Source organism: Apium graveolens, chromosome 11 (genome assembly GCF_009905375.1).
Source record: "Apium graveolens cultivar Ventura chromosome 11, ASM990537v1, whole genome shotgun sequence".
Lineage (NCBI taxonomy): Eukaryota > Viridiplantae > Streptophyta > Magnoliopsida > Apiales > Apiaceae > Apium > Apium graveolens.
The window spans coordinates 952,521-965,415 of NC_133657.1; the positions used below are offsets into that span (position 1 = coordinate 952,521).

Genomic DNA, 12,895 nt, shown 5'->3' on the forward strand with positions numbered 1-12,895 from the left:
AGTAAAAAATGCACATTTACACAAAAAGCGAAAATGAAAGACCTTTTTGGCTCAGAACTTTGCTCAGAATCTCCGAGATCAGGGTAGTCAACAGGGACAACATTCGGATCATAAGCGATAAGATTAGCACTTGTAACATCCAAATGCTGATCACCAACACACTTAACACTCAAATGAAACTCAACTGAACAAAACTCACACTGACCATCACCATCACACGCATCACAATCACGCGATAAGCGCATACTCATTGCGCGATCACTCGTGAGGAATGAGCGGAATGAGGCCAAGGCGATGAGCAATGAACTCATCATTAAGAACTGTGGAGTTCACTTCGATTTCAACTAAATCAATGGCAATGGTGGGGACTTCAGAGATCATTACTCGACGCGGAGTTTTCAAATAATTTTGTGATGGGCTTAAAAATAAATAATATATATTTTTCTGCAGTTCATTGAATGAGAAAAGTAATATGCTCTATTCCTACTGCTCAAAATCGACCACCTTTGCAAGACACTATCTAAACAATGCAATTTTAATATTGTTGTGAGCTTGACCGCTCAAAATCAACCATCTTTACGAGACGGTAGGGGTGTTCACGGATTGGTTTGGTCTGGTCGGGATTCTTGTTTTCTCGAACCGAACCTGTAAAAACGGTTTTTTGAAAATCAAAATCAAACCATACCAATTAAACGCCGAGGCCAAACCAAGCCAGATCATAAAATAACGGATTGGTTCGGTTTTGAACCACGGTTTGAACTTAATAATTTATTTTTGTTTCGTTTTTGTTAAATGTAATATAAAGTTTATTAATATTATATATTACATAAAAGTACTATGATATATATATTTATAAATATTTAGTTTAGATATGACCTTCATATACTTTAATTTAATTTAAATAATACTAAGTATATGGATTAGAGTATAACTGCTACATATTAACTGAAGTTTTTATTTAAAAAGTAATTTGATGTTTTTAATATAATATACACCCACACATAAATAAACCCATAATTTATAATCTTAACTTGTAGGTATATAGTAGAATTTTTATATATTAATATATAACGGTCCGGTTTTGTCTAAACGGTTTTAATTTATTCGAAACCATAACCAAACCATTTATGCGTGAACGGTCCGGGTCCGGTTAACCGAACCATTGAAAACGGTTTTAGCGGTTTCGGTTTTTCTTGGTTCGAATTGCCGTGGTCCGATTCGGATTCATGGTTTGACGGATTTTTTGAACACCCCTACGAGACGGACTGTCTAAACAATGCGATATTAATTTTATAACGGGTTTAAGAATGTTTTTTCTGCAAACTCTTTAGCTAAATTCAACGGATTGTAAATATCGATTCGAGTCTGGTCTCTCTCTTGGAGACGGGATTTCATTCGTATTGGTTACAATTTAATCGAATTTGTAGTTTGCTTGTAATTATATTTTTTGTTGTATCAAAGAGATGCATACTGTATACTCTAAAGTGTGGGAATCTATGAGTTATTAAAACTCCCAGTCCACAGACACATAAATATTGTTCTGCAGAGAAAGCAGAATGAAGATTCAGATGCATGTCTCCATTTGCAATATTCGAATCTGGTGATTCCAATCGTCTTGTGTCAACTTGTCAACCGAGATCTTTTCTGAATTACATAAGTATTCTTTTTTCTTGTGTATGGCAGGCATGGACCATTTTATTGTTCCTTGTTTGTGACTAAACCTCATTATAATCTAGCTTCTAAACAGAATCTAACAGCTTAACCTGGGATAAACCAACACTCTGTATGAAAATTAGACAAGAGATGGAAATGCTAAGAAGCAGGGACACTTGGGTCGCTGCCGAGTCCCCGTGTCGGATTCTCGGACACACGTATCCCCGTCGTATTGGACGCACGGATTCTTCCATGATACTAATATGATATTTATTCTTTAGAAATTGTAGTTAAAATCTATTTTAGCAAACTACATTTACAAAATTTAGTATCCACGTCTATTATTTACTACAAAAGTATTGATTATCATATTCATTTTGGTATAAACTAAAAGATTTTACATGTATTTTTGTGTTTTAGATTAATAAATGATGCATTTGATTCATTTTTTATGCAATTTTTGGTTTTGTTAGTAAGTTTCATTATGTTTAACATGAAGTATATGTGAAATTTTTGTTTATTTTTCCCGTGTCCCCCCGCAGTCGTGTCCTTGCTTCCTAGTGGAAATGTAAAGGAGTAAGCAGAGAAATGGAAAGACAAAAATAAGGAATTGATGCTCATCTTTATCTATGGAATAAAGCTACACTGGCACCTCCTACAGTCTTACTGCCGAAAAGTGGAGTGTGAAAGAAGAGGTCTTATGCCTGGAATCAAGCATGCATGTCACTCCTACTGATCGAACAGAGTGTGATTCTGCTCGAGCACTGCCCCTTAAGTTCTGTTTCTATCTTCTCTGCTAATGAATTGTTACAAACTTTGACTGGTGTTAGAACAGTTTATAGGTTTTGTTTTCTCAGAAATGATCTATTGCAGAAATGATCTATTCAACCAGTTTCACATATTACCAGGAGAAAATGCAGTTAAATGCATTGTCAACTCTTCATCTTGAAGTTAAAAATGTCAATTATGAAATGTCACTGCAACAACCAACTGCTGAGGGTAATAGACAGACCGTGTTCTTAATAGATTAAACTGCAATAATGTGATAAAAAGACGATGATTAGCAGTTCATCGATGATCAGTACACTGTACACATTGTGTTGTTGGTTGGTTTTGTCACATATTAGTCATTCACCTGATGGCCAAAACAACCTTAGTTATAGTGTCAACGAAATATATTCTTCATAGAAATGATGCAATAATGTTTTGCCAAATGGAACATGGTACATAAGCTAAGTACAGAAAAGAAATCTGATGGACTCCACACAATTTTTTTACTTGGAATAAAAGATAGGCTACACAATTTTTTACTTACTAGGAAAGCATACTACTTGGTTAATTAATACATGTCGACACAAGGTCTAGAGGCAACTACTAGTAGTGAGCTCAGAGGACTGCTGAGCCAAGCTTATTCGCCATCTTGATAGAGTAAATTAAAAGAGAGCTGCAATAGACTTAAGACTGATATTGCTTCAGGAGAGGAATGAGAGAGCCACTTAGGTGGAGGGACATGACTTCATTGGTGGAACCAACAAGCTTTCCATTTATAAACACTGCTGGCACTCCCGGGCTATTGCATCCCATCCTTAACAGAGCCTTCTCTATCTCCCTACCCTCAGGGTCTTGATCGATTTCATGAACCACGGGGTTTACCTTAATTTGATGAAAAAGCATGTGCACAGCATAACACAAGCAACATGTAGTCTTGCTAAAGATCACCACACCATTCTCTGAGATCAATCGTGATATCTTTTCCATTTTCACGATTTCTTACCTTGTATTACTATGATCAACCGAAAACAACTTTCCTAAAGAAATAATGTGTTCAGTTATGCTTCTAATGGGGAAGGAGATAGTATCTTTTGAAGGGGGAAACTGAGTTTGAAGCTTTAATTTGCTTGAACTTGGAGATATCGTTCTGCTCTATTTATAATCATCGTAAGGTGGGCTAATACATGCAGAAAAGAACATTCAAAAGCCAAATGTGCTGTTCTTAGATTCCAAAAACTACTAAAGTTACTTTTCAAGATTGATACTATTATTTATGTTCCACAGACTGATGAACAAGTTGGAAACTACGTATATACTGCTTTAGCATACTTGAACCAATCTACATTATAACTACTGGAAACATCTTATACGAGGACTACTCAGTACTTTTCTCCTTGCGCGTTCCTGAATACAAGGATCAAGGCATCTATGGATATGCTCGACACATACGTATGCAACCTAATGACCGCAAGTTCAATATATGCAGATTTCATGGAATCTAATAATGTTGAAGAAAGTGTATAAGAAGTCAAATATTCAATAAAAAAGGTCAGTCCCAAGAGATTCTCGCAATTTACCTTGTTACTTGATTCTTTCATATAAATATTGATTTGTAAGTATGAATCTTTTCAGTTTGCACTTTTAAAACGTAAACCCCAACACTTAAACGTAAACACTAAGAATTCGTTATGTTACACTTAGCATGAGCATAAACTGTTAGTCTTCCATTTACATTTGAACATATTTGAATAGCAAAACTCGTATATCAGAGTTATGCAAGGCTAGAAACCTATGCTAGAAATTACGAGTAATATTTGTTAAAGAGTATAAGATCCTGTTCGGGCCTTCCTCTACCACCTTAAGGTTTTAGTGCGATTGGTTACTTAATTGAGGGGGAGTGTTAAAGAGTATGGTTACTTAACAATATTAAGCAGTGAATTGAACGGAGATGATTTCAACTAGTCTGTCTGTCGTATATAGTGACATTCCCCCCTCCCCCAGTGAATTATTTTCTCCTCTTTTTGATCCACCACTATATTCCGATCAATGCCTCAACTCTAACTTTGGAATCTGGTGATTTCACTTGTCCTGTGTCAACTTGTGAGATCTTTTCGAAATTAACATTAATATTCTCTCATGATTCATATCAGAATATGGCAGGGACCATTTTTTTGTTCTTTGCTTGATTGTAACTACCATCACTAGTCTGTCTAACAAGTCCAATAGTGACTAAATTTCATTATCAGAGGTTCTTAAGAGAATCTAATAACAAAACCTGGAATATTACTACCAAATACAAAACCAAATTACAAATTAAAGTTAATGTAATATATTTAAAAAAAAGAAAAAAAGAAAACCAAAAGTATATAACGAAACTGAAAGACAAAAGTAAGGTATTAGTACTCATCTTTAGCTTAGAATAAGATGCATTGGCTCCTCCAACAATGGAAAAATGGCGCATCCTATGCTAGTCACACACACGTCCCCGTCACTGAGGAAGAGATTGTGATCCTATTCTTGCACTGATTTTTGGCTCTGTTATTAAACCGCATACACTAAGACAAGGGTTCATGAAAAAATTAGTCTTATGTTTATTTCTACCTCAAAGAGTTAAGCAAAAGAAACATTACAATAATATTAACTTTTGACATTAGTCTATTTTTGCTAGTGTGTCTTTCATATATCGTTAATGTCAAGGAACCAGTCGCTCAGAGGAAGGTCCAACCGATCACGGGCGCCCATCTTTGGGGCATAACTTTGCCTTCGTGCCACGATAAATCTTCCCGCTAGCCTGAGCTCAAATATCATGTCAATAAACCAGTCGCTCTAAAACCTCAAGGTGTTAAAGGAGAGTCCAATCGTATCTATATTCTAACAGTTAAATCTTCCTCTCGTGAATAAAAATTACAAGTATGAAACCAATTGTTGCGAGTAACATACAAAACCATTTTGTGTTCTTAATTAAACTGAATTTCTGTGAAGCATACAATCTTAGCAGTATCTTTCAGTTCTTCAAGGATGATTAATACACATTATGTAATTGGTGTTAGGTAACCAACTCTTCTAAAATCTTAAGGTGTTAGAGGAAGATCCTAATCGATCATATATCAATCAACAATTGGATCAGGAGGTTATTACGAGAACTTCTATATGATCAGATTTTTTAGCTGAACTGTCTTTCACCAGATGACCATAGCATCCTTTTAGAGTTAGAATTCTTTTGCTTATTAGAAAATGATGCAACAAAGTCCTCCATGATGGTTATTGTACATAATGCGATATTCATTAAGGAATTCAAATGGACTACAGGTTCTTCTGACATAAATTAAAAAAAGAGACTACACAATCTCCTATTTGTGTTTCTTTACTAGGAAAATACAATACTTGCTTGATTAGTACATGAAGACACAGGGTACAAAGCCAACTACTTAATAGTGAACTCATTTAATTGCCGAGCCAAGCTTATTATCCATCTAAATAGAACTTAAGAGCTATGATAGACTTAAGTCTGATACGGCTTCAACTGAGGAATGAGAGAGCCACTTAGGTGGAGGGACATGACTTCATTGGTGGAACCTACAAGCTTTCCATTTATAAACACTGCTGGCACCGCGGGGCTATTGCATCCCATCCTCAACAAAGCCTTCTCAATTTCCCTGCCCTGAGGATCTTGATCGATTTCATAAACCACAGGGTCCACTCTAAGTTGATGGAAAAGAACGTTTACAGCATAGCATAAACAGCATGTTGTCTTGCTAAAAATCACAACTCCATTTTCTGAGGTTACTCGCATTATCTTGTCCATCTTTTTGATTCTCAACTTAGTATATACTACGACCAACAATAAACAACTTTCAAAAGAAAATTAGTACTAAAAATTATTGTTTAGACTATGAAAAAAAGGTTTTTTCTAGGAAGATCTCAAGGGGGAAGGAGAGAAAGTATCTCGTCAAGGGGGAGATCAAGTTCGATGCTTTAAGTTGTTTGAACTTGAAGTTCTCATGCTGCTCTATATATAAACGGCCGAAGGTAGACTACTGCATTCAGAAAAGAACCTTGAAAAGCCAATGTGCTTTTCTTAGATGCCAAAACTACTAAAGTTACTTTCAAAAGAGATACTATGTTCCGCAGATTAATGAACAAGTTGGTAGAAAATACATATATACTGATCAAGCATACTTGAACTCGTCTACATGAGACAGTTTTAAGCATTTATTTTGAGGTCTATTAAGTACTTTTCTCCTTATGCATTCCCTAAAACAAAGATCAAGGTATCAATGGTTAGGTTCGACAGATACATGTGCTAGTAGTGTCCGTGATTTCAATATATGCAGATCTCATGGAATCTAATTTATCTCCAAGAAAGTGTAAAAGATGTAAAATTTGATTAAGATGGTCAAGTCCAAAGGGATACTGAATATCATTTTGTTTGATTGGTTATTGTAAAGAGTGGTTTAACAAGTATGATGAGTCTTTTTAGATTGCACATTTATAACTTAAACCTCAACACTTTAACAAATAAAAACCTAAAATCATCTTGACATTGTATGAACTTAAACAATCAGATGGGGATATCTGTTGTTGCTTCCTAATGCTACACTGAGCATGTAAATAACCTGCAACAGACGACTTTCATTTTCGTTTGAACAAATTATAAAAGCAAAATTATTCACTAGTATACATGTTGATGACAATTGGGACTGCGATTAATATTAGCCAAAAACTTGAATGGAGATGAATTTTGGTGGTTTTAGATGATTCAGAAGCCTGCACACCTAAAACTTAATGCTTTTCCTCTCACATGAGAGCAAGTCCCAGTGAATCCTTTCTTTGGATCCGCCACTGTATTCAGATGCACGTCTCCATTTGTAACTTTGGAATCTGGTGATTGCACCTCGTCCTGTGTCAACTTGTCAAGTGAGATCTTTTCAAAATTACATATATATTCTCTCATAATTCACATCAGAATATGGCAGGGACCATTTTGTTGTTCTTTTCTTGTATTACAACTACTATCACTAGTCTGTCCGACGACTCAAATCCAGAGTTAAAGATTTGTTTCAAAAAATAATTATTCAAGGCCTTTAACAGAATCTGATGACTAAACTTGGAACAGAACCACCAATCATAATTTTATGCAAATCAAAGCCAATGTAATTTACAGACATAAGAAATGCAAAGGTAACAGTACATAAGGAAACCAAAGACAACGGTAAGGTATATAATGCTCATCTTTATCTCAGAATAAATCTGCACTTGCACCTCCTACTGTAGCAAAGTGGAGCATATTTCCGTTTCCAACTACTTATTTTTTGTAAACGCAAGCTGAATTTTTATAGACGTCTCCTCGCCCCTAGCCACGCCAACAAATCCTTTTGGTTATGGTTCCAGCTTTTCTGCTATTGAACATTTAAATTGACGCGACCTTAATGAGCTGTTAAAACATCTTACAAGTTTAATTTTGGAAATGATCAACTGCAGAATTTTTTTAATACTCAAACAGCATGCTTCTGTTCTACCAGAAATTATCAGTAATTTTTTTGGTCAATTTTGTTTCTTGTGTACAAATCGAGTTGAATATGTGAGTTGCATTTCAACCCATATCTCTTGCATCTACTGTTAAATATTCCTCTTGTAGCTGTACTTCAGAATCTTGAAACTTGCTGCAGAGACCACTTTGAGGGCTCACGAAGAGCCTTTTTTTTGTGTTCTTGATTACTATTAGCTTATGCAATCAACACATGATTCCCAGCAGTGTCTTTTAATTTTTTTTACTGATAATTAGAAGGCATTATGCAGTTGGAACATAGCTTTTTATGTACAGATTTTTCACCAAACAGTCTTTCATTAAAATGGCCATAACATCCTTAGTTATAGTTTGAATGAAGTATGAACTCTATAAAAAAATGATGCAATAAAGTTAACACAAATACACCTTGCAGGTAAAGCTGAATTCATTTAGGATTTCAAATGAACTACACGTTCTTCTGACTTCTACTAAAAAAGAGACTATACAATCTGCTGTTTATGTTTCGTCACTAAGGAAACTCCCTACTTGCTTAAATGCATGCAGACACAAGGTACAAAGACAACTACTTAATAGTTAGCTCAAAGAATTGCCTAGCCAAGCTTATACTTCAGACTGATATGGCTTCAGCAGAGGAGTTAAAGAACCACTTAGGTGGAGGGACATGACTTCATTGGTGGAACCCACAAGCTCTCCACTTATAAACACTGCAGGCACCGTGGGGCTATTGCACCCCATCCTTAACAAAGCCTTCTCAATTTCCCTACCCTCGGGATCTTGATCGATTTCATGAACCATAGGGTCTACTCTAAGTTCATTAAAAAGGAAGGTCACAGCATAACATAAACAACATGTAGTCTTGCTAAAGATCACCACCCCGTTTTCTGAGGTCATCCGCAGTATCTTGTCCATCCTTACGATTCTTTGCTTAGTATATACTATGATCAGTAAAAAGCGAATTTTTATAGAAATCAAGTATTAACTTAAGTTTTTTAGACTAGCAAATTTTAAATAGGCTTTTTTGCTAGGAGGGAACCAAGGGGAAGGAGAAAGTATCTGATGAAGGAGGAAATTGATATTGAAGCTTTAAATTGCATGAACTTTGAATTTTCATGCTGCTCTATTTAAATACAACCAAAGGTGGACTACTGCATTTGCAAAGAACATTTAAAAGAAAAAAATGCTTTTTTAGATGCCAAAAAAATACTCAAGCTACTTTTTAAGATAACTATAAGTTTATGTTCCACAGAGTGATGAACAAGTTGGACTACTCAGCACTTTTCTCCTTGTGCATTCCTGAAAACAGTGAGCATGGCATCAATGGTTGGTTTCAACACGTACGTGTGTAACTTAGTGACCATAAGTTCAAAATTTGCAGATCTTGTGGAATTTAATAATTTCCAAGATAGTGTAAAAGTTGTAAAAAAATTCGATAGAGATGGTTAAGTCTCAAGAGATTCTCATAATCATCTTTCGGTCTGTTCTTATCTTGAATCTTTTCATTTTTCACATTTATGACACAAACCTCAGAACTTAAACCTAAACAATATTAATAAACCTTTAGATTATGTAAAATTTGGCCACTCTTCTTTATAGATTATGCAGACAGACTAGGCTGTATCTGAAATGATTTTTCGGGAGGAAGTGATTAAATAAAGAAGCAAGTTATATCAGTAAAGATAGAGTTGTAATTGTAAATTTGTATAATGGATTTGATTTGTTTCCTTATGTTTTCTAATCCAAACCTGGTTGTGAAGGCAGTTACATTGATGTCCTCGGATGCAATATTTAGCTTTTTATGATTGAATTTTGTAATCTTAGCCTCTAGACCAGAAGATAACATAAGTACAAGGTGAAGAAAGAGTACAGTTTCTAGTTTCTACATTACAATAGAGTGCATCTATGCTGTCAACATATTCACAATTGTTGTTGTAGCTATGCATATGTATGATTAAGAATTGTAGCATAACGGAGTCCAACATTTTATGAACAATATGATATGAAAGTAGACGGGGCAGACTAGAGGATTTTTCTAGCTTCGTCTTAGTTTCTTTTTCAGCAGTAGTTAAATGCACTTGGCTTCAGATAAGCAACTATCAGTTGCTAAAGTCAGGTGCTACAGAAGATTACTACTCCTTTCTTTACGGAGTCCTGAAGATTTTTGTAAGCACCATCACCGAAATGTTGCCTAACCATGCACATAAACATAAGAAATACATGGTAACATCTAAAAACACAGAAGGGAAGGGGGACAGAGGTGACTCTGAGATTCTGTTTTATATACAAAATCGAAATTACAAGAATATGTAATTTCGGAAGACACTTTCATCAGCTGTCCTAAGCCACATTTAAGAAAACAACTCATAAATTATAACTTCTCACCAGAGCTAACAACTAGAGAAATCCCCGGTGCAACCTCATTTATGAAATATTTAATATTTGAGTTACAATTTTGAACGAACATTCCAACTGGCTTGGATGAGCTTGTCTTTTAGAGACCCATGTACATGTAGAGATATGACATCTTTGGCAGAGCCTATAAATTTTCCTCCTATGAAGACCGCTGGGACAGAAGGAGTACAGCCTAGCCTTTGAAGAGCGTATTCCATCTCCATCCCATTTGCCTCCTGATCAAGTTCATGAACCGCGGGGCTTGCACCAAGTTCATAAAAGAGTGCCTTAATGCTATGGCACATGCAACACGAGCTCTTGGTAAATATCACTGCAGCCTTCTTTGATACAAGGTCTCTTATTGTATCCATTATGCTAAGAAATTGAGTTTTCTAAATAGGAAATGGTGTAATGCAACCGGAAACTAGGTCTAGGAACCTATAGTATTACAGAGAGTTATATAGTCTCTGAATTTGAAAGGTAAAAGGACAGCTTGTGTGTGGTGGTGGCCGTTGAGATTTCATCACAGCATATTTATAGCGGCTCGCTAAGGTCATTGGCATATTTTTTAATCCATAAAATAGAAAATTAACAATAAAATTAATGTATGAAATGCAGAAGAATAAGTTCTATTAGATATTTGTCCGGATAAGTAAAATGCCAAATGTGCTAAACTATTAGAGTATAATGTATGATCCTATTGGGGTCTGCCTTTAACACCTTAAGGTTTTACATGGACCGGTTACTCAACATGGTATCCAGAGCTCGGGTTGGCAGAGGACTCAGGTAGAATCATGGCATAGAAAAAGAGTGCATAAAAAATTGGGTGAAGAAAGGGGAGGAAGGTGGGATATATTCTTCTGATTTCTAGAAAATGCTTTGTCAAGAGGGACACTTTCGGTGAAAGAAAACAAATATAATTGTCTCTTGATAAGGGATAGAGATAAAAAATGTTCTCAGATGTTAACGTAGTTGTATTGTTTGCGGAGAATTTGAGGATTCCTATGGTAATTACTAAATATGTCCTTGTTTGTATTCGCCAGAGGCCAAAACTTAAATAATGCCGGCCAAAGTTAAATGGTCGAATAAGTTGCAGATGAATTCAATACAATGATTCATTTTATTGCCATTGCAAGATGCAGCACTCTAATATTTTATTTGCATTCATACAAAACAGTCAAGAGGATCAAACAAATAGCAGAACGGATATGAACAGCGCCTAGTATACAACAAAAATCTGAAACTAATGATCTCATTTCAGAAGACTTGGCGTATAGGTCCAGATGTGTGTGTTTAATAGATTTTCTATAGTGAGATTTTTTCGACGTTTTTCCTTCCAATTTACTTCAAAGAAACTTTGCAATGTTATTTCAAAATGATATAAGACTGTAGGTGCTAGTGCTAATATTAAGGAAAATTAACTCTCGTTAGTTCACATTATGTATGAATTAAGGTGTCTACAACCAGATAGCTTTGGCTTCGATGAGCTTGTCTTTTAGAGACCCGTCTACATGTAAAGATATGATGTCTTTGGCAGAGCCTATATAGTTTCCACCTATGAAGACTGCTGGGACAGAAGGATTACAACCTAGCCTTCGGAGAGCATATTCCATCTCCCTTCCGTTTGCAACTTGATCAAGTTCATGAATTGCGGGGCTTGCACCAAGTTCATAAAAGAGCGTCTTAATGCTATGGCACATGAAACACGAGCTCTTGGTAAATATCACTGCAGCCTTCTTTGATGCAAGGTCTCTTACCTTATCCATAGTGCTAAGATATTTGAGCTTTCTAATTAGAAAAATGGCGTACTGCAACTAGAAACTAGAAAGCTATAGTATAGAGAGTAATGTAGTTTTTGAAGTACAAGGCAAGCTTGTCTGTAGTGGTGGACATTGAGCTTTCATCACTGCATCTTTATAGGGGCTCTCTAAGGTCATTGACAGATTATTTAATCCGTAAAAGAGAAAAATTAACAATAAGATAATTGCCTGAAACGCAGAAAATGCAAAGTTCTATTAGATATTGTTCAGATAAGAAAAATGCCTTGGAAGATCTTGAAATTCGATGGCTCGATAGATAAAATAATATTCTAACTGTCAAGGCAAATGGGACAGTCTCTTATGCAAATGGGACAGTCCCTTTACAAATGAGACAGGGTATGGGACAGTCTCAATTACACTGCAGAAAATAAACAACAGAAATAAAATGCAGAATGCTGAAAAACTGAAAAGTAAAAACACCAGAAGTTTTCACTTGGTTCGGCCCCTACACCTAGTCTATGGCCTACATCCAAGTCCCCATGCCAACTAGCATAGAGAATGTATTATATCAACTTTAATAAAAGAACTTACAATCTTTTCCTTGATTACAAATATAGCACCTGAAAGAAACCCTTTCCCAAGCTACCTTGCTACCTAGCCCACTGCTATTCCTTAGCCTTCTAGCTACCTTGCTATACTTTGAAATCAAGCTTGCCACAACCCGGCACAAAGTTGATATGAATACACAAGTATAAGAATAAACAAATTGATTACAACTCAAACTAGGTTTCTT

At 35.6% G+C, this 12,895-nt stretch overlaps 5 protein-coding genes across 5 annotated transcripts; all 5 read right to left on the reverse strand.

The window, feature by feature from the left end:
* Positions 1–2,810: 2,810 nt before the first annotated feature.
* LOC141697875 (glutaredoxin-C13-like) lies at positions 2,811–3,563 on the reverse strand. The gene has a single exon (XM_074502433.1). The coding sequence runs from the start codon at positions 3,409–3,411 to the stop codon at positions 3,109–3,111; it is 303 nt and encodes a 100-aa protein (XP_074358534.1). The 5' UTR covers positions 3,412–3,563; the 3' UTR covers positions 2,811–3,108.
* Positions 3,564–5,682: 2,119 nt separating this feature from the next.
* On the reverse strand, positions 5,683–6,399 carry LOC141698099 (glutaredoxin-C13-like). Its single transcript, XM_074502712.1, has one exon. It carries the CDS (start codon positions 6,227–6,229, stop codon positions 5,927–5,929), a length of 303 nt encoding a protein of 100 aa, XP_074358813.1. The 5' UTR covers positions 6,230–6,399; the 3' UTR covers positions 5,683–5,926.
* A 1,973-nt stretch (positions 6,400–8,372) lies between these two features.
* Positions 8,373–9,022, reverse strand: LOC141698321 (glutaredoxin-C13-like). Its single transcript, XM_074503005.1, has one exon. It carries the CDS (start codon positions 8,861–8,863, stop codon positions 8,555–8,557), a length of 309 nt encoding a protein of 102 aa, XP_074359106.1. The 5' UTR covers positions 8,864–9,022; the 3' UTR covers positions 8,373–8,554.
* A 1,373-nt stretch (positions 9,023–10,395) lies between these two features.
* Positions 10,396–10,713, reverse strand: LOC141697533 (glutaredoxin-C11-like). The gene has a single exon (XM_074501952.1). The coding sequence runs from the start codon at positions 10,711–10,713 to the stop codon at positions 10,396–10,398; it is 318 nt and encodes a 105-aa protein (XP_074358053.1).
* An 843-nt stretch (positions 10,714–11,556) lies between these two features.
* On the reverse strand, positions 11,557–12,212 carry LOC141698407 (glutaredoxin-C11-like). The gene has a single exon (XM_074503092.1). It carries the CDS (start codon positions 12,106–12,108, stop codon positions 11,800–11,802), a length of 309 nt encoding a protein of 102 aa, XP_074359193.1. The 5' UTR covers positions 12,109–12,212; the 3' UTR covers positions 11,557–11,799.
* Positions 12,213–12,895: the final 683 nt, after the last annotated feature.

Bases quoted from the DNA above. Each gene is read 5' to 3' on its own strand.
- LOC141698407 (XM_074503092.1), bottom strand. From the start codon at position 12,108: ATGGATAAGGTAAGAGACCTTGCATCAAAGAAGGCTGCAGTGATATTT.
- LOC141698321 (XM_074503005.1), bottom strand. From the start codon at position 8,863: ATGGACAAGATACTGCGGATGACCTCAGAAAACGGGGTGGTGATCTTT.
- LOC141697875 (XM_074502433.1), bottom strand. From the start codon at position 3,411: ATGGAAAAGATATCACGATTGATCTCAGAGAATGGTGTGGTGATCTTT.
- LOC141698099 (XM_074502712.1), bottom strand. From the start codon at position 6,229: ATGGACAAGATAATGCGAGTAACCTCAGAAAATGGAGTTGTGATTTTT.
- LOC141697533 (XM_074501952.1), bottom strand. From the start codon at position 10,713: ATGGATACAATAAGAGACCTTGTATCAAAGAAGGCTGCAGTGATATTT.